Here is a 20,773-nt window from a genome sequence, read left to right on the forward strand (position 1 = left end):
GAATAATGAGTAGCATCAATAATAATAATAATAATAGTGAAGTTTATATACATATATACTGTGACCGAATTCCTGTGAATCTCATTTATTAGTGACATTAAAGCATGTTTTGCGTTGTAAATTAATTATAACCAAGATAGATATATATATATATCAGAAGAAATAAAGAAAAGATTGAAAGGGCGTTTATCTCCGTAGACAGATTGGAAGAAATGACCTCTTCGTTAATCAAATAATCCTATCTGCATCACAGTTGTGTTCTTTTCTCGCTTAGAATATTTCAGGATTCTTCATACACATAAAATTCACATTTGTAATTATTCGATTGCAAAATCGATTTTGCCAATATAAATTAGGAGTTACAAGTACACAAGCTTTAGGTCCTCTGTAACGTTTTTGTTTTTGTGATAGGTAGTGTTTACGTTTTATATGTCTATTAGTTGGTGATCGCCATTTTGTATTGACCGGGTATCCTTTATCCCATTTTGTAAAACCAACGTGTTCGAAATTATGCCAAACCCATGATCCACGTGGTTGTGTTTGATGAAGACCTTTAATTAAGAAAAAAAACCTTATAGTCTAGGTTTGATCTCACTGGTATTTTATTGTATACTTTTATGTATACATCGTATAAATGCAGTTTGGAAAATTTAATTTTAAATGGAAAACTGTTAACGGTACACAGATTGGATTAAAGCATGTTCCATGCACTATTGTGTTGCTGCACACTGATTGGCTAATTCTTATCCAATCAGCGCTAGTCGATGCTTGGAGAAGATTCTAGGATCTACTCATGTAAAAACTATAAATATACTAACGTATTTCTTATTGCGCTTCTTACTTCTATCTATCCTTGTTATTTGGAATATAATTTCTTCCCTGTTCAACCGTGTTCTGATTTGGGGACTTGTTGAGTGTATTGGTGTCAAAGAATACTAACAATAGGAATAGCTGGGTCGTAATAAGGAGAAATTATAACAGTTATAACAAAAACCATCATTTTCTTTATATTGAAATAGTAATTTACCGGAATACTTATCCAACGTTTTTATTAAATTCCATTTCTATCTTGTCTAGATGTACTAGTAATATAGTTGATTTCCTGAGTACGGTTTCATATTGCAGGCTTTGAACTTTCCACTATTTTGTTCCAAGTCTAGTGGTCCTATTTGGTTCCTCAAATCGCAGAAATAGGTGGAACGTGATAAGAATAGAGCATTTCAATCAAATGGAATATAATTTTCGTCGAGAGATTTACTGAGATGAATTTCTTCGTAGGTGGTTTTTGTCTCGAATTAAGATTACTCAAGATATCGTTGAAAAAGAGTGTTCTCAAACTGTTTAATCCTAGAATATGACTTCTCAGCAGTGTGCATCTATAACCTAGCTAGGGATTGAACTCGTAATCTCCAGTTCTTGGAACTAGTCCATCACGTTGAAAACAAACAGTTCACACATTCATCTTAAGTCAGTTCAGGAAGTGATGTGACGATCACTTAGTCTCTATGATAGGAAACTGCTTCATTTGAAACATCTGAAACACTTACTCACTACTGACGAGTTTTGTATAGGGGCGAAACACCTTTATATTGGTTTCTTGTTTTCAATGAAATTCTAGCTGATATTTCTAGTTAATGAAAACATTTAGATAAAATTTTGATATCCTCTTGATGTTTTAACGATTGTTGTACAGCATAACTTCAATGCCCCCGATGAATTTAATTTGAGACTAGTTTTGGATATATTCCTGATTCAATTCGCAAATGGAATTTGTGTTAAATTACCAAAAAAAACGTCTAATTATACATTTTAGTCTTTCCTGAAATAACGCCATATCAAAACTTACCTATCCAGAATGGTTTACGTATTTGAAATATTTCAGCTAACCATTTCAAATTTGTCTCATCTGTAATACTAGTCAAAAATCCATCTTGCAGTTCACAGTAATTTCGTGCTTCTTCCCAAGTTATTTCTTTATTCTCATATAGTTGATAACAACGATGTTGATAAAATTTCCATCCTATGTTATATATGTAATAATGGGAAATAGAACCACAGAATCAATTATTGTGATAGAATATTTTGAGTCAAAATACTGTAAAACTTAGTTCGTTAAGTTGCACAATAACAAATAGGATCTGTAGAAGTTTAATAAACTGACCCTACTGTTCACTGGTATGATTCATACATTTATTCATTCGAAACTGGTTTAGTTTAGGCGATATTTTCTGATGAAAGCCTAATGCTAATGTAGTGCCGTGCTTCAATAATAGTTCACTTCGATAACCGTTATTATACCAATCTTAACGGTGTATAAAATCAGAAGGAAGCGGCAACTACATTTTTATTGATGAATGATGCAGATGAGAAAGCTGTGGGCACATGAGCAAGTGTAAGCGAGCGAAGCGAAGATGATGCATAGTGGAGATGGCTGGGAAGCCAACTCGAGAGCGAAGAGAAAATAATGCGTATTAGAGATGGCTGGGAAGCCAACTCGAGAGCGAAGCATTACTCAATATTTATAATCAGACAAAAATGAATGACAGACATATGATGAATAGGATACGAAGGGTACACATACACGCTCATATAAAATGTAGTCAAGGTTAATAAGCGAATAATGAACAAGATCAAAATATGACTCATAATGTATCGGTGAATTAGCTTGGCCAGAAGCTAGAATAAAGTATATGGGCTTAACATAACAACCGATACTACACTAACACAAATCAACGATGTAAAACCGTTCAACATTTGATGTCAGCGTACAGCTACTGGAGGTATGTTTTTCTTTTTCAATAAGGTCTAATAACAGGATTGAAATATTTTATAGGTAGATGGGTTGCGGCTAACCGTGATATCTAGAACGCGCGTCTCATCTTGTTTGGAACTTTCTTCTAGGTGTACCTGAATCCGTGTTAATGTCGGTGATCTAAGCTAGTAATCTTCGGTCGAACAGTGGCTATTTTAAGGGAATCCGAACACGGTGCACTTGTATCAACTGAGACCGATCAATTATTCAGTCAAGATTATCAACAGTAGGATACATTAGATACTCTCCAACAACAGTATACATTAGAATTATTTTAGAGCAGTTTAATTTCACTTAAATATATCAACAGATTGTGTTAACCTTACAATTACCAAACAGGTAGTACAAATACGGGGTAGACTGATAGAAGGGGTTCTTATTTACTGAACTAAATTTATACTACTCACCATTTAAACAATGCATTGTATGCTTATTTGAATGCATATAGTTTTCATAGGATGCACTTAACGTTTTAGAATCTGGTAAATCATTTGTTGCAAGCCATTCAGTTAAACTAATGTGATTCTTGATTGAATCATTTTCTATTTTGTATTGTTGATTTGATTGCCAATTAAAGTCTTTCAAATAATAATAATCATCATCGTGATTATCATTATTCATTTGTGCATCAGATAAATAAATAGGATTATTTCGTATTTTATTCCGATTGGAGTGAATTATATTTGTAAGATCTCGTTTTACTGGATTCTTGAGAGGAAAAGAAATAAAATAAACGGAAAGTGATTGAATAGTGCCAATAAAACGGGGAGATATTGTTTACATACATGTTAAAGCGATTGGCTTTCAACCAATAAGTTTCACATTCAAGCCTCGATCCACTGTAGTTTGCATACTAAGACTAAACAGTTTTCGAGTTTATTCTGGTTGTTTAACTAAAGTCAGTCCGTAATGTTTGGAAAACAAGTGGGTTAGTTGTGGGCAGTCGAAAGAGAGACCTCGACTTACGATGTATACAATTGTTCGCAAGGCATATTTAATGTTTTCCACCTAAAATGGTAAACAAACCTTTTTCATCTAGTTTTGCTGTCAGAGACGTAAACACCGAGATATTAGTGTCGTGATCATTTTCTTGCAAGACTAAGTGGCTTATATACTTATAAATTGAGAGTTCAACTTCAGAAATTCAAGTATCTCCGGGTGGAAATCTGTATTGCAGTTCGGTTATGGAAAATGATACGCTATTATATTCCAGTAAATTTATCGCAATAGACGTGAGTAACAAATATACTACTAACATAGGATTAGGTGCATGAATAGATGTTAGAGTGTGGCAAACTTTCTATGCCTCTGTTCAGTTGTTTGTAAGAGCTTTTGGTTTTACTTATGTAATGTACATTTTATGCATCGAACTTTTATTGATCAATAATCGGACAGAGACTCATGAAAAAATATATCATTCGTAGTTGAGAAATTAAGTCGCTGAATTCAATTGTGATTTGACGTTCTTTGCAAAACAGGAAGTTCCTGTATTTAGTTTGTGTGAAGTCGTAGGTGTTGATTCCTGAGTAGTTGTAAACTAGGGTGAAATAGTTGTTTAGTGCTCTCTGGTTTAAAATGGCTTTTCAGCTGATATCATCTTTAAATTTCAATTTGTTCATTGTAAGGATTTCACGTTTTCCCGTCGTTGATATTAAGAATTGGATTTTCATCCTAATAACTTGTACTAATAGTGATCAATAGTTCACAATATCAACAATTGGAAAACAAAAATTTTTGATACATTTTTGCTTATTTAACAAGTTAGAGACCACTTGAACTCCGTAGATTTGTGGATAACGCATTTAGTCGGAAGACACTAGGTTGGATACACAGTGTAAACGTTAATAACGTGGTTCAGGTACATTCCGCTGACGTGTCCCTAATAGGATTTGATGCAGTTAATGGATTTCATTGATAGACACAATCAAAATCTTTAGAAAACATTCAGTGAGTTCTTTCTGATTGTAATCAAACAGTTGCATAATAATTTTACAAAATAGATAATATTTTTGTTTTTGGAACATAAAAATTTAAATTTTTATTCATAATTACATCAATCGGTTAGACTCCGCCTCAGCTCTTCTAGAGTTACTGCCGGTCCCAAGCCCGGGTAAAGGAGGAGCATTGGGCATGGTGTTAGCGACTCCATCCCGTAGAAAACCTAACTCTCTAAAAAGACACTAACCAGAAAAAAAGTAAGATCTAGATGTGAGATAAATTTGGAGTTTTTGATTGAAATCCGAACTGCAAGGTTTATAAATCTTGGTTAAATTGATGACCTAGTACTAGGTGACACATTACAACCTATACTTGATATTTTAATCATTCAACAAAAATGGTCCTATAAAGAGTAAAAGAATCAATTTATTCAGTCAAAATCTTTTTTCCTCAATATAGTTCTTTAGTGGACCGTTTTCAAATGTACAGTCACATACAACAGATGGGTTGCGGGTGAGCGTATAATCTTATTTGACACTCGTCAACTGAATGTATCTGCCACATCCCAGCGTTGATATTCACATTGAAACTCAAAACTCAGTACCTTTTACTTAAAATGTACGACGTCTTATCTACTGAACTGCTGAATCTGGATAGCTATTAGTTTGTTCAAAGGGTATAGTGTTTATATTGTTTTTGATAGGGTCCATTAAGGAGTTGAGCGGATATATATATATATATATATATAACATAAACGTCTCTTAAAATCTATCACAGAACAATGCCATCACATACTACTCTATAGCTTTTGCAGATCGGGCTACCCGATCATTCTAAAGGTCTGAATTATCCCACAGTCGGTATTTAAGATGTACAGTTACATTCGTTTAGTTTACTACAGTTGCAGAGATCTGTTAAATGTCAATAGTTAACTGAGAAATTGTCAACCTATTCATGCTTAATTTGTATAACACTTGAATGATAAATTTAAGAAAATGTTTGATTTCATTGCTAATTGCTTATGAATGTTATAGTATAGTACCATCTCGTCATATTATATAAAGGTAAACAAACACTATTTACTTACATTCACTGTTTTAGTTGTCTCATCTCCTAGTTTTATCGGTGTAAAGTAGGATATCGATTGACATTTTTCATGGTTGTCTAAATAATGACAAATAACAGTTTGATAAATAAAACGAACATACAGTTCTAAAAATCAAAATCTGATAATGGTCAGATGAAAAAAAAAATTGGAAACCCAAACAGGATGGAGTCTGTTGAATAATATTATATTAACCTAGTTTGATTCTGAAGACTGAAATGTCAGTGCATACTTGGAAGGTTTTTTTAATAAATATATAATAGTAATGCTGTGGTATGGGTTACTGATATCCACATAAGTAGTATATGGTGATGGTCAGGAATTGAATGTATTTCAGTAAAAGATCGATAAGGAGAGAACGGGAACGGCACGCAATTGGTACGAAAATGCATGAACAATTATAATCGTAGACTGTGGGCGGATATTTACAGAAGAAACAGACTAATTAAGACAATTAATTGTTATTTTACAAATTAACTGTTCACGATATGGTTCTCATATTTTAATGAGATATTCCGTAAAGCACCACCCTTCTTGTGGTGCCCGGAACGCTCTTGTCGGACCTTGAAAATCCGAGCGAGGCAGTATAATTTTCGTGGCAGGCCGTATCCATATCCGCAGCAGGTCTCCACGGTGTACAGCCTCTGACAATTGAACAATGTGGGTAAGGGAAGTTGGCAAATTGGATCCATAACTTTGGGAGAAGGATTGGCTCTGGGGACCGAGTCAGACAGGCCGAGATCAGATACGTGCCGGTCCATTTGGGGGCTGGTTTCTTTGCTGCTTTGTGTGCTTCGGTGCGCGTTGTGATGAGGTTATTGAACTCTGGCCCGGGTCGATCGTGGGCGGTTTCAGCTGTAAGTGTCGTGCAGCTAGCAACGCGCGAGGGCATGTTCCACGTTGTGTCAAGCGGCTGTACTTCCATGGTCTGGCGCGCGACGGCTAACTCAGAACTGCCACGGACCAGGGAAATCCGACTGTCTAATTAAAACAAAGCATTGCGATGTCCACTGATTGGTTTTGACGCAATGTGATTTCTGCCCAGTGCTCTGAATGTCAAAGTGAAGAAATTCAACCAAGTGCGGGTAAATGGCGGGAGTAACTATGACTCTCTTAAGGTACATTCGATTGTCCCCATCCGTGTTCTTGTTCACTACAATGCTACTCAAATAATAACAATACTTTACTATCACTTTTTTTGTAATTTTGGTAAGCAGATTATGACTGATAAACTCAACAGTAAAACAGTAAGTAACTCACGAAAGTGATCTGATAAAGATTGTCTAAATTAATCGTAGTGTGAATGATGTACGAAATTGATTTTTTTTTTAAAACCCATAACAGACAATCACATTTTAAGGACGTGTACTGGAATATTTATTTTGCGGTAATTATGTGTAGTACTCATTCTTTTTCTATATTCCCTATTTCGATTACATATGATATTCGTTAACCAGTGATTGGATGTAATATCAATGTGTATAAAGAAGTATATTTTGATGAAACGATTGTCATTGAACTTTCTTTTTCTGGAGAATGAATAAAACCTACTATAGCAACTATCCTACAACCAATTTCGATCATGGCTAATTTTGGTTAAGCCCTTTTATTAACTTACTTAACAGACAATGTGATTTGAATAGTTGCAATTCGCATATTTCTTCTTACTGTTCTGATCACAAGATCATATGATAGACTCTAGCTAAAATGTCGATTGCTTAAATATCATTCGATGATTCATCTTTCTCCCCATATATGTATGCACTCAAATCTTATTATCGGCTTTTGCTTTATCTTGCTACGCTCTTGTATAATTTGACTATAAATTTGCCTATGTAACTGCTCGCACATACTCATACACACTCGCCTATCCGCTTCAAAGTCGCTCGATGTGGTTATAACTTTGTGGCCTGTGCTATCCGGTAATAAGCTGTAGTTGCCGCTTCTCACTGCCTTCTGATTTTAAACACCGTTGAGAATTATGTTACAAGGGTTATAGATGTGAACGATTAGCGAAGCAAAGCCACCACACTACTACTATTACTATTACTATCAGTTTTATCTTTGAGTCTTTTGTGGATCGTACAGTTTCCTGTTGCAATTACCACTTTTCCATAGATTATATCACATTGACTAATCGTCATATTATATATCATAAATTAATTAACTGAAGTTGTATATCACTTTTAGACTACAGTAAAAATAAATTTTAATATTTATGAGACAGATTCGATTGGTTTGTTGTAATTAACTGATTGCGATTTGAATTATTTAGTGTCAGTTAGATTAAAACATATTTCTTCATGTTATCTTGTTTATAAATTAATGTTAAAAGATCAGTCGAAGTATTTTGATATGTGCTACTGATTTCGACAGATATAAGTAGTATGTATCATCAATCGAAAGTGAAATAACTGACAACAGAAGGTTAATAAGACCGGAAGAAAAAGAACGATAACAGTCAATAATTGGTGTGGAAATGAAGGAACAATCAAGTCTGAGACAGTTGACTGACATTTTGCAAGTCAAGTATTTATTGTATGGTCCTCATGTTTTACTAAGAGATTCTGTAAATTTGTTTTAAGTATATTTGGTTGTCCTCACTGGTGTTCTCATTCACTACATTATTATTATTTGCACTCAATAAGTACTTCATGCTGACGTTTAGTTTCTTTTAAAGATATAAGATGAATTGGGAATGCATGTATTAGTGAAGATATTTTCTAATCCAGTTATTTACCCATGTACGACCTGTGTAATTGTATGAAGATGTTTTTTTGTCAAATAGTCTCTTTTATTTCATTTGGTATTGTTTGTTTGAATCTTCCCATTGATGATTAGCACTGCAACTGGTCAGCCTCTTATTGGCATATGTGCATACTGTGCGTATTGCCTCGATATAACCTTAATTTAAAGCATTATAAGCAAAGATGGATAATGGCTAGCAGTGGACTCAGTAGCTAAGTGGATAACGCGATTGCGTTTGAAGCGAAATGTACTAGGTTTGCATCCCAGAATGAAGATCAACTCTGAGATACAGGTAGGTCCGGCTGACGAGTCCCAAATAGGACGGAAGGCGTGTCCTAGATTTCACTGCTAGCCACTATTCATCTTTGCTTATAAGTCTCTTTTATTCTTTTATTTTTTAGGAGGAGACAAAACTTTCCAAATAAATCTTGTTTATATTTGTCAATGAGTACTATTTTATCAATAGATAAACAGTCATTTCTATGATTGATTCAAATGTTCATATTAGGTAACAGATGGATAATTAATTGTTATAAGATCTATTTGAATAGATACATTTAAACAATTCCGTTGTTTAATATCAGAAGGGTTTTTTTGGATATTATAGTAATTTTAATAGTTAAGATCATGAATCAGTTGAAGCTAGACCATCATTGAAAACCTGGAAACACTAGACAGTGAAGTGGGATCGTGGATGCTCGCTGCTGAGGAGTTCCACAATGGGACGAAACGGCCGTCGAGTGCTTCCAGGTTTTCCATGGTGGTCTAGCTTAAAATGACTCATTATCTCAACTATTAAAATTCTGTTATTGGGTAAGAGTTTTTAGTCTTAAAATATGACTTGAAACTTGAATAATATTTCTTCAGCATTATAGAATTTACTAAAATTGTTTATAACTCCGCCTGTAGCTCCTCCGGGGGCTACTGCCGGTCCCAAGCCCGGGTAAAGGAGGAGGGTTGGGCATGGGGTTAGCGACCCCATCCCATAGAAAACCAACTCGCTAAAAAAACGCTAAACAGTAAAATTGTTTATATTACAAAAACTTACTAGATACAATAACTTCAGCTCTATAATTTTGATCTAAAATAGCTCCAGTTGGTGATTTAAGATCAACATAAAATCGTAAATTCTGATCGGTAAAATCTTTTGTAGTTGGATGAAAACTTATTATTACTTCTTTTTTTAGTTCACCTGAATAAAATGAATAATAGGATCAACATTTTTAAGGTTAAAACAATATGTATATAGGGCATCTAATGAATATCAGCGGTTAAACTACTACATATTTACATTATTCGGTAACAGAAATAAACACTATTATTCACATTTACAATTATTTATATATAGATCTGCTTTGAACTATTAGACTTACATTGATGAAATATATATTTTATATAGTTGAAATCATGAGTTAATTGAAGCTAGACCACCATGGAAAATCTGGAATCACTGGACGGCCGTTTCGTCCTATTGCTCAACTTCATAGATTGGTTGAAGTTAGACATTAACACCTTTGGATGCCGGCTCAGTGGTCTAGTGGTTAAGCTCTCGCGCGTGAGACTGATAGGTCCTGGGTTCGAATCTCGCGAGGCGGGATCATGGATACGCATCGCTGAAGAGTCTCACAATAGGACGAAACGGTCGTCCAGTACATCCAGGTTTTCCATGGTGGTCTAGCTTCAATTGAGTCATGATTTCAACTATGAAAATCATATATTTACCATTTATTTGTGTTGTTTAGTTCAGCTCATCCATTACTATTGTATCAATTTTCTTTTGTCATGATATCAGAGCCAATAATAATAATGAGATGATCCGAACAACAACAACAAAACAAAAAACGCCCATCATTCTCTCGAAATGTTTACTCATTCCTCTGTAATAAATACTGTTTTTTTTTTAGAATTGATCAGTTATACGAGGTCATCTTTAACTGTTCTTGTGAGATTCTTATTATATTCTTTCTCCCATTTGATGATTATTTTGTATATTCAGGTTGATAGTCTTTTTTTATTTATTTTATTTAAACAGATAAATATTGGCACGAAGGGGCACCAGATATATATATATATATATATATATATATGCGCCACACAAATCAAATGAGATTTGTGTGAGGGCTGTGATACTGCTCAGGTGCCCAAACCGAAAAGGGTGGTTTTCTTAGGGGGCCACACGGAGCCTTTAACCTAAAGGTCTGATCCACAAAGCAGTGGAGCATCGTGCGGAGATTCAGTCCTATTATAGCCGATGACCAACAATTGATTCATACGCCATTTGTCCCCTCAGGATACTGGAGCGTATGTGCACCATTGGTTTGGAATCAGGGTTTTCCAACTCTCCTAGATGAACTTTACGTGTCCACTAACCCGGTTAAAGCACCGGACACTCGCTTTTCGTCCTCTCAATTTTGTAAACAACAGTAATGCCACGAGAAGGCAGTGAGTAGGACTTCCCTAACAGAGGCTATATACGCGTGGCCATATGAGAGCATTTGGAGAGGGAGAGAGGACTCTCCCCACTCTTGGCCGTACCAGGGTATTTGGGGGCAAAAACATTTAAATAAATTATTTTTATTATTGGCATAATAAGGCATTTTTCTCTCAATTCTTAATGTAAGTCCCTTTTCATATGGAAATCATACATAGCTTTGAATAATCTAAAAGGATTCATAGGAATGGATTTTATATCAAAAATCATATAAATGAAGGTCAATAACATTCACAATTCAGTGATAAGTTATATACATTGAACAAGATTAATACGATGATTGTAAGTTAACGTTTAGCATTCTGACCCATTTTTAATGACAGTCATTATCTTCACATTCACTCGGTACTATAAATCATCAATTAAATACATCAAAATTATGAACATAGTTAATTCGTTAATTAGTTCTTGGTAATTGAATTCAAATTATATATACTACTCATTTTCATATTTATGCATATAAATACCTTTATGAAAAACGACTAGTTTTTGTGAATGTAGACTGAAATCTTTTCCTTCGATCGCTGTATCAGACGATAATCCAACGTAGACATCAGTTAAAGTTGATTGTAACGCTTGATTTGTACCCTTTCGTATTACAGTTAATGTTAGAAGACCTCTTTCTGGACAGATTGTATAGACTTTTTGATCGAAGCCAAGAGTAATCCAACTTAATTCCAGACTGGCACGAATAAAAAACGTAAATACAATTATTAATGATACAATAATATCAGTATTATTATTATTAAAACACTAGAAATTAGATAATTGAGGGGAATATACGAAAGTCCCCTTCAAGCATATACATATTACCCAGTATTTTCTTACTCTGAAAATTCTGAAGTGGTACTATTGCACTTAATACTTGATCATGACATGCTGATCATAAGTCAGAGATAGAAACCACGATTACGCAATACTTTTGAGTGTATCTCAAAGCCTCCTAGTACAGTGATAATGAGTTACTGTTAAGCTAAGTGACTTTACATCTCAATTGCTCAACGTAATAGAAAGAGATTAGATTTATCACTATTTGACAATAGAGCTGTGACCAGTGTCATTTGTGTCAAGTCCTTAGTGCCGATCGGGAGCATTAGTTTAGTCAAAACTACAAGTAAACCTTGCTGAGGAGTTCCAATATCAGAGGTTTATGTCAACTACCTCTAATAACTTGGCAGAATGAAATCATATTTAAGGAACTAGGGTATGGTATTGTGTTTTCTGTTGAGAAACTGGTTCAAGATCTAGTCAGTGACGTAGTTTATCTATATAGATTTGAAATTTAGGGTATTTTTTTTAGTAAAATTCACAGAAGGCTTCTAATAATATCATTGTCAGGATCAGCTCATACTCAAAATGAATGATAGTATCGATTTCTTCAAGAGTATTTTAATGAATCTCTACTGATCAACTCGTTGGTTAACTGGTACGGTCGACTAACTTTCAATTTCCTGAGTAATTTGGCTCTGGTTGGAGGCTATTTAGATGAAGAATTTGTTCATTTAAATCAGATTTCTCAATCCAATTCATTGTGAGTGATACTTTCTTTAGTTAAGAATCAGCAGCATTCAATAGGTATCCCTACATTATTCTCATTCTCTTTACTAACTTGATCTAAGTTAATTTACTATGTCTCCTTCATTATTCCGGAAGAGGATAAATTTTACGTTGAATTTTTCAGAATACACACAGTGGTCTGTTATATTAAACGTGAAGCGTTTCCGAATTCCTTTAGTCACCGAACGGAACAAAGACTTATGACCAGAGACCAATAAGCTAGCTATTCTGACGCGTCCCAGACTCAGCTAACTAGAGTAAGAAGTCCAAGTTGGAAGCGGGGAAGATATATATTCCGTAAACAGCCAAAAGCCCGGAAAATCACAAAGGGAAGAAATCAAACGTATATATACAGTATAAAGGTTAAATAAAATTAATATTAATTAATTTGTGTATTGATTGTTTGAATCGGAGTGAATATCAACTATGGGATACAGGCGCATCCGGCTGACGAGTCTCGAAGAGGACGAAAAGTGCATCCTGGATTTTACTGCTAGTCACTATATGTTGGGGCTGTTAGATCCTCAGAAATCACTTGGTAAATACCTTAATTTTGTAATTGTATTTTGAATTTCTTTGTTTTCGCGCCGAAAGCCCTCTTTTCACCTTCATGTCGTATTTCCCACTTGGGACAATGTTAAACGCTATTGGTTCGTTGTGTCTTTTAGTATGACATTTTGTAACGTTTCCCAAGGAAAGTTTTATGTTGTATATATACGTTTAATTTGTGCCCGTTGGGTCGATTGTTCTTCTGGCAACTTGCGGAATATATTTATTCCCCGTTCAAACTTCATCTTCTCTCTATAGATAGCAGGGATAGGACGCATCAGAATAGCTAGCATATTGGTTTTTGGTCACAAGTGTTTGTTCCGTCCACAGACTAGGTGAACTCGTAGTCGCTTTAAACATATCACTGTCCATCTTCGCTTATAAAGCTTGTGACTTGAGTCAATATCATGGCAGTCGGCACAGCATGCCTATATACTAAGATCCTAAACAACAATGGGAAGATACATGCAAACAATACCAAATGAGTTAAATAGTATTGTTTACTTAAATTACAAGTAGGAAATTATTCTTTAAGTTCACGCAAGTAAATCTATACAGAACATTTCAACTATAGCTTTGAACTATTCTTCTTTAATAACCTATTAAATATTAATGTAATCAAATATATGTAACAAACAGATAAACTTACCTATATCTTTTTCTTTCAACTGATTTATCTACATTATATAGTTCATATTCTATCTTACAAACTGTATCATTCAATGTAGATAATGATGATGCTGATGATGACGATGACGATCCCGACGATGATGATACCGATGATGCCGACGATGAATATTTTTTTAATTTTTTTTTATCTTTTAATAATATCACTACTAATTTACGTCTATTTAAATCATTTTGATAAAAATAATTATAAATTGTTTTATTATTAATTTTATTATATAATATACAATTCATTTTATGATTATTTATTAATTTATATTGAATCCATGGATTTAATGTATAAATATTTTCACTATTTAAATAAAATCCAACTAATCCTGGTAGAATAGTTTCTAAGTGATCAGGTTTTGGAGCATTATTAATCAATAAATCAATATTATTATTACTATTATTGATTAATAAATCATTATTACTATTATTATTATTATTGTTGTTGTTTAAATGTTTCAAGTCTTGATATTGAACATTGAATTTAAGCGGTTCATTTGTTTTAATGACATTTGTATCATTTTGTTTGGTAGTATATAACATTCTTTCAAAAAATGGATTAATATTATGTTGGATATTTGTATTATTATCAAGTGTATATAATAGAATATGATTACATAATTGATCTAAGTTATGAATAGGTCCTATATCACCAGCATCAAATAGATATAAGTCAATGATAAAGGATGAAGGATTGTTGTTTGAATATGAACTAAATAGAATATGATTTGAATTAATTTGTGATTGAGTAAAACAATGAATTGTAAGATTATAATGATTAATAAATTGACCATATTGTTTAGATTGTTTATTATTATAGTTTGTTGATATAATATAAATTAAATGATTAGGATTAGTATCTTTATCTTTCATAGATAAATGATTAGGTTTAATTATAGTATCTGTATAAGGAAGGATGATTAGGCTAGAAGATGGTTGTAATTCAGGTAGATGATGATATTTCTGTTTTTGAATGGATATGATTATTGATTTTTGACCTAAATAATCACCAAGGGAATTGGTTATTATAAAATCGTAATGAAATTGTTTATTTAAATAATTTCCACAATTTAATGGATAAAAAACAATTTGATGATTGCGTACTTCATTATTAGTGAATTTCATAATACTTTTTAATGGATCAGATATATGTGCTAATAGTCCACATGAAGATAATGAATTATTATCCTTTAAATTATATGTTATTTCAATTTGATTGTCATTTATTTTATCGAATTGAATGTCTTTATATTGAATAAATGTAAATCTGTTGATTGTAGCCGTTATTATTGCAGTATTAAATGAATCTAATGTATTATCTGAAGCATCGTTTTGATGCATTTGATTTCCTTCTTTGTCATCTGAAATGAAATGGAAAGATTTTAGAATATAAAGTTGAACTACTTATAAGTAGCTAAATTGGTATGATGAAAGAAATAAGTTGAACTATCTGAACTCGTATTTTGAAATTTAATTTGATTTTCTTGTTCCCGCTAATTTGGTATATACAAATGTACTATCAGATAGGCCTACATACTTGTCAGGTTTCAAATCGCGGGTAAAAACTATTTCGATGAGGTGCTATGGAGAGTGTTGAACCCCAAGTTTCACATTATAGACTGGAAAGCACTCAAATAGATCGTCACATCCGTGAGTCGACTAGTTAGCGATGATACGGCATACGAGGCAGTATAGAAGTCATCAACAAGTGTAGATATTTTATAAGTAAGTTATTAACTTCTGCAATATTTTAGAAAAGCTACCTTGCTTTTTCAATTCTCCCGCGTCAACATTTCTCACTTCATTATATAAGCTAATGTGAAAATTTATTACGTCTTATCAGGTATCCATTCAATTACATTAATCATTCTTCATCAATAACAGGCTGTAGGTTTCAATCATAAGAAATTTATCTTGATGATACGTTAGGCCAATCATACATAGGTTGAATGATAAACTCATGCTATCGGCTAAGATCTGGATTCACTTACTAAGGAAAGAGGGATACACTCACTATTGATTAATAATGTGGCATAATTTTGTGAATGAGTTGTATATACGCTGTCGATTTAAGTTTTTACAGTAATGCTTCCTTCTCACTTAAGTGACTGATTGGTATAGGAGGATCGAACATTCGCACAACACTATAATTGACTGTTTTTACATGCACTGTATCCATAGATACTTATCACATTTCCTAATCTTTTCTGTAATTACGTAATTTTACTTTACATTCTGATGATAATATGATTTCACTTTATGTGGTATATATTCCTCTAGTTCATTGTATATAATAAAATCAATATTTACTTACTCTCTTCACTAATTGTACCTTTCATCTCTGGATATTCTAATGGACGTAAAGGTTGTAGATTAGTCATAGGAAGGTAAGGCAATGATGAATAACTTAATCCCCCATTAGTTCCATCCACTCGACGTATACGAAAACGTAGAGTAATAGGATCAGTTGAATATTGTCCATCAGATAAACGAAGTACACATGAATCAGTAAGATATTGTTCTTGATAAGGACCTGTGTAAACGTAGCTATGAGTATAAATAAAATAGGTAGAATACAAAATGATAGGGGAGTGATTTCATTTTTAAGAAATACTAATGCGGGAGTTTAGAGAAGATAATGTTCACCAATCATTTCAGTTAGTGGGTGTACAGCATCATTTCTTTAATTTTTCCTGTTATTACTCAGCTAGTCAAACAACGTAGAACATGGCACAAGGATTTGAATGTGACCAACTTAGTCTCGTGTGCAATTACGGGTATGAGGGCTAATATCACTTCTCGGCTGCCCATACCGTGGAAGGGTACAATGTGTACATGGATTCAAGTTTCCACACCTCATTAGTATAAAGAAATGAGATTGTAAGGGTAAATCCCAGAGTACTGAACGATTATTAAATCTACTGGTTGTCTAGACTATTAATCGATGAGTATTCGAAATCATCAGGATCACAGTTTACTCTAGACTTATCTCCAAAGATACAAATACAAGTCAGTTTTATATAGGAAAAACGACTAAATAACCATAATTCAATAGATGAATCGCCGAATGAGAGGATTGACTTAATTAATTAAATAAATAAATAAGAATTAATATTCATTTAGTATTGTTTGTTTGAATCTTCCTATCGATGTGTTAGAACTGCAACTGGTCAGTCTCTAATTGGCATATGTGCATACTGTGCGTATTGCCTCGATATAGCCCTAATTTACAAGCATGGTAAGCATAGATGGATGAAGCGATAGGTACTGGGTTCGAGTCCCAGAGTGAACATCAACTCTGAGATGCAGGTACATGCAGCTGACGAGTCCCGAATAGGACGAAACGCGCGTCCTGGATTCCACTGCTAGCCACTATCCATCTATGCTTGCCAAGAATAAATATATTTGAGAATGGCAATTTATGTCCTAAAGGATAAATGTATCTAGCATTTATTAGTTAGAATAGATGATCCATCAATGGCTTACACAAATCTTTTTCAATTTTCAGTTCTGTATAAAGATTACCTCACATCGAAGGTAACAAGTGGGGATAATTATACTATCTATCTATCTATCTATCATGGTTCCCCTTCATTCATAAATTGTCATCTGAGATAGGAAATATTAATATCAACACTACAGTTCAGTAAACAGAATGTTAATTTCAAATCATTTCGTTACACAAGGTAAGTGTTGTATCCCGAAGAGGATTGTGAATGGTAACTTTTGAGGACTATTTGTGGACCAATGTAATATGTATATTTCCCATTGTATAATTGTGGTACGATGCGGTCTGTTTGGCTGGTATATAAACCCAGTATGTTTGTGAATAATAATTCATATCACAGAGGCTGTTATTGGTGTTTTTGGACTTAACTGGTTGGGCTAGGCATAAGCAGGATCGATAAGCGCTCTAGACTGCTCGTACGGTTTTCGTGTGTCACTGTTCCAATCGATAATTCGCTGCTCCCTGATTGGCAGTCTCATCAAGTCACACATTACCTAGGCATCCACTCGACCACAAGATATAACAGTAAGATATTAGAAGATAGATGATGATTGTAGAAGGGAACTCACAAATCCCTTTTAATATGGTAAATAATTATGTCTATAAGAAATAAACAACTAACTACTTTTTGTGTGTAACATGGATTACTCAGCAGTGCTTATCCACGAGCGCACTATTAATGAAACCCAAAACTATAAGGTATCGCTACGAGCACCCAACTTTTCTACCACTGGGTTGTAGTTCGATGGTTTATATTATTTAGCGCTAATTAGTTTATGATTTTTACAGTCATAATACCATTGCTGGGTTATCACTTCATCTGATCTGTTATTCTTTGGACTATCTAATTGGCTACATTTATATCGTTGTGTTCAGTAATTACTAATTGATCTAGGTATTTATTCAGTTTGAAGTTTCTCAATTTTTTGTAGTCTACTCCAACCCAGGACCTATCAGTCTCTCTCCAGTTCACTTAACCGACAGACCACTGAGCCGGCCGGCATCCAACGCTGTTAATTTCTAATTTCAACCGATTCAAGAAATTGAGCAACACATCTACCACTGTCTTCGGTGAGTTACTATCTCACAACAGTCCTGGTTGAACTCCACTGGTCACTGCTTCTCATTAGAACTCCAGGAAATATCTCTTGAAGTCAGTCACTAGTGAGCACATGTTGATCAATATCAGAAGGGGTTTCCGTGGATATTATAGTAATTCCAATAGTTGAGATCACGAATCCCACAATAAGACGAAACGGCAGTTCAGTGCTTCCAGGTTTTTCATGATAGTCTAGCTTCAATTGATTCATGATCTCAACTATTAAAATTACTATAATATCCACAAAACCCCTTCTGATATTAATTATATTAGTTTCAATAATGGTATATATATTGATAAATTAACCAATTTAAAACATACTACTTACTGAATTCGACCAGTAGTCATTTGACGTTTTGTAAATTGATCACCACGATCTAATATTTTAATTGTTTTAGGTCCACCAATACTTCCTGCAACTGATAATTGTGCTAATGATTGTATATCATTGCCAACTTTCATTTCTTCAATATCCCATGCTTCTTCAATTAAATCTAAATGATCAATAATACCATCTTTTGATAACATACGTGGTAAACGTTGTATATAACCATATTTTGGTTTTTCTATTATTGTTATAATTAAATCATCTTCTGATGTATCATTATCTTTAATAATAAGACCATTTAATTGATTATCTAATCTTATCCATTTTTGTCCATCTAATATTATACCATCACCATCATCATCATTATTAGTAGTAGTACTGATATACATTTCTGGGGGATATTGATTGATTGGACGAATTAATATATAAGCTGTACGTTCCACTTTATGTTTACCATCAGTTACGGATACAGTAAATTGATCTATAGCTAGAATAGATGAAGAATATGATTGATTCTTTAGGGTTGCCGTTGTTGTTCCCGTTGTTGTTGTTGGTGGTGGTGATGTATTAAGCATTGAAGCATTTTGTATATAAATTAAATTTAACATACCTAAATAAGATTCTATAATTGAATTACTATTATATGTAATTATATATTTTTCACCATGTTGCCAATAGATTAATAAATTACCATATATAGGTAATTCAATAAAATTTATTTGTAATATATCTTTTGGTATATCCATATCATTAACATGAAATAAATAAGGGGTTAATACTTTTCTTGTATCCATGGTAACAGAGAAATATTTTAATAAACGTACATTTGGTATTTCATCATTAATTGGTTGAATAGCTATTTTAATTTCAATAATATTTAAGGAATAATATAAACCATCAAATGCTTTAATAGTAAATAGATCTTCAATGGATTCTATACCATTATCATGGATAGAATTGACATAATAAATGAAACCATCACGTATATTTTTCATATTGAAATGGTTAATTATAGTACTAGTATTATTATTATTATTGATTAATTCCAAATGACCCCATTTTGGGGGGTGTATTATATGTAATTTTATATCAGATTCATTTGTATCTGGATCAGTAGCATATAAATTATAAGGAGTAATTTCAACTTTATCACCTTCTTTGACCTTGAAAAAAATTTTTAAAAAAAATAAATAATTAAAACAAAATGAATGAATCACAACGTAGAACTTGGTACGTACGTACATCAGTTCGAGTTGCTATACCACGTTAGCACAGAGATACAGTTGTTGATTCAAATCCCATAGTGGTAGAAGTAGTAAGAGTATAAGCAGTGAGGGACATGAAGAATTCAGACGATTAGAATTTGGTAGAACACAAAGAACGGATCCACCTTGGCCATTGGAAACAATTTTGAGCCATACCATTCAAGGTCTCTAACCATCGATTGCTATCATCTCTCGAATCCCAACCAGGTAGTCTATACCTACCAACATGGCTTAGTCCACTTGTCAGTGACTTCATGGATTTGTGCCTTGCTTTGGTCTGGCCGCCCCTAGCTTTCCTCCAACCTACTCCTACATCATAAAACATTGCACATCGGGACAGTCGGTGGTTGGGCATACGTAACACGTGTCCCAGCCATCTCAAGTGATGAAGTTTCACTACATCGTCAATTGATTTGCCATCCTTACCTAGTACCCGTTCCCTAACAACTGCATTACTTACTCGGTGGTCCCAGGATATACAAGCAGTGCTTTGAAGACACCTATGATCGAATACTAGTAGCTTACGAATATCCTCTACTCTTATCGGCCATGTTTCACTGCCATAAAGTAGAACGGAACGAACTGCTGCACAGTAAACCCTTACTTTGGTTGGTAGACGGATATCTCGCCTACGCCATAAATAGCGCAAGTTGGCGAAAGCCAGACGAGCCTTCTGTATCCGTGCTGAGATTTTTTCA

The 20,773-nt window shown here is 33.7% G+C and overlaps 1 protein-coding gene across 1 annotated transcript in view; it reads right to left on the reverse strand.

Moving 5' to 3' along the window:
• Window positions 1–426: 426 nt before the first annotated feature.
• The window catches only part of Smp_149390 (fras1 related extracellular matrix protein), a gene marked incomplete at its 3' end in the record, with an annotated part of 120,105 nt that continues 99,758 nt past the window's right edge, over window positions 427–20,773 (reverse strand). The window contains exons 21-30 of the mRNA XM_018798349.1: window positions 19,421–19,973; window positions 18,811–19,297; window positions 16,190–16,422; window positions 14,386–15,236; window positions 11,562–11,847; window positions 9,652–9,795; window positions 5,838–5,914; window positions 3,220–3,520; window positions 1,847–2,020; window positions 427–551 (exon numbers count right to left, since the gene is read on the reverse strand). Of these exons, the coding sequence (XP_018653300.1) occupies window positions 427–551; window positions 1,847–2,020; window positions 3,220–3,520; window positions 5,838–5,914; window positions 9,652–9,795; window positions 11,562–11,847; window positions 14,386–15,236; window positions 16,190–16,422; window positions 18,811–19,297; window positions 19,421–19,973 (3,231 nt within the window). The remainder of the gene's footprint in view (window positions 552–1,846; window positions 2,021–3,219; window positions 3,521–5,837; window positions 5,915–9,651; window positions 9,796–11,561; window positions 11,848–14,385; window positions 15,237–16,189; window positions 16,423–18,810; window positions 19,298–19,420; window positions 19,974–20,773) is intronic.

The sequence above is a fragment of the Schistosoma mansoni genome, chromosome 6, assembly GCF_000237925.1.
Source record: "Schistosoma mansoni strain Puerto Rico chromosome 6, complete genome".
Lineage (NCBI taxonomy): Eukaryota > Metazoa > Platyhelminthes > Trematoda > Strigeidida > Schistosomatidae > Schistosoma > Schistosoma mansoni.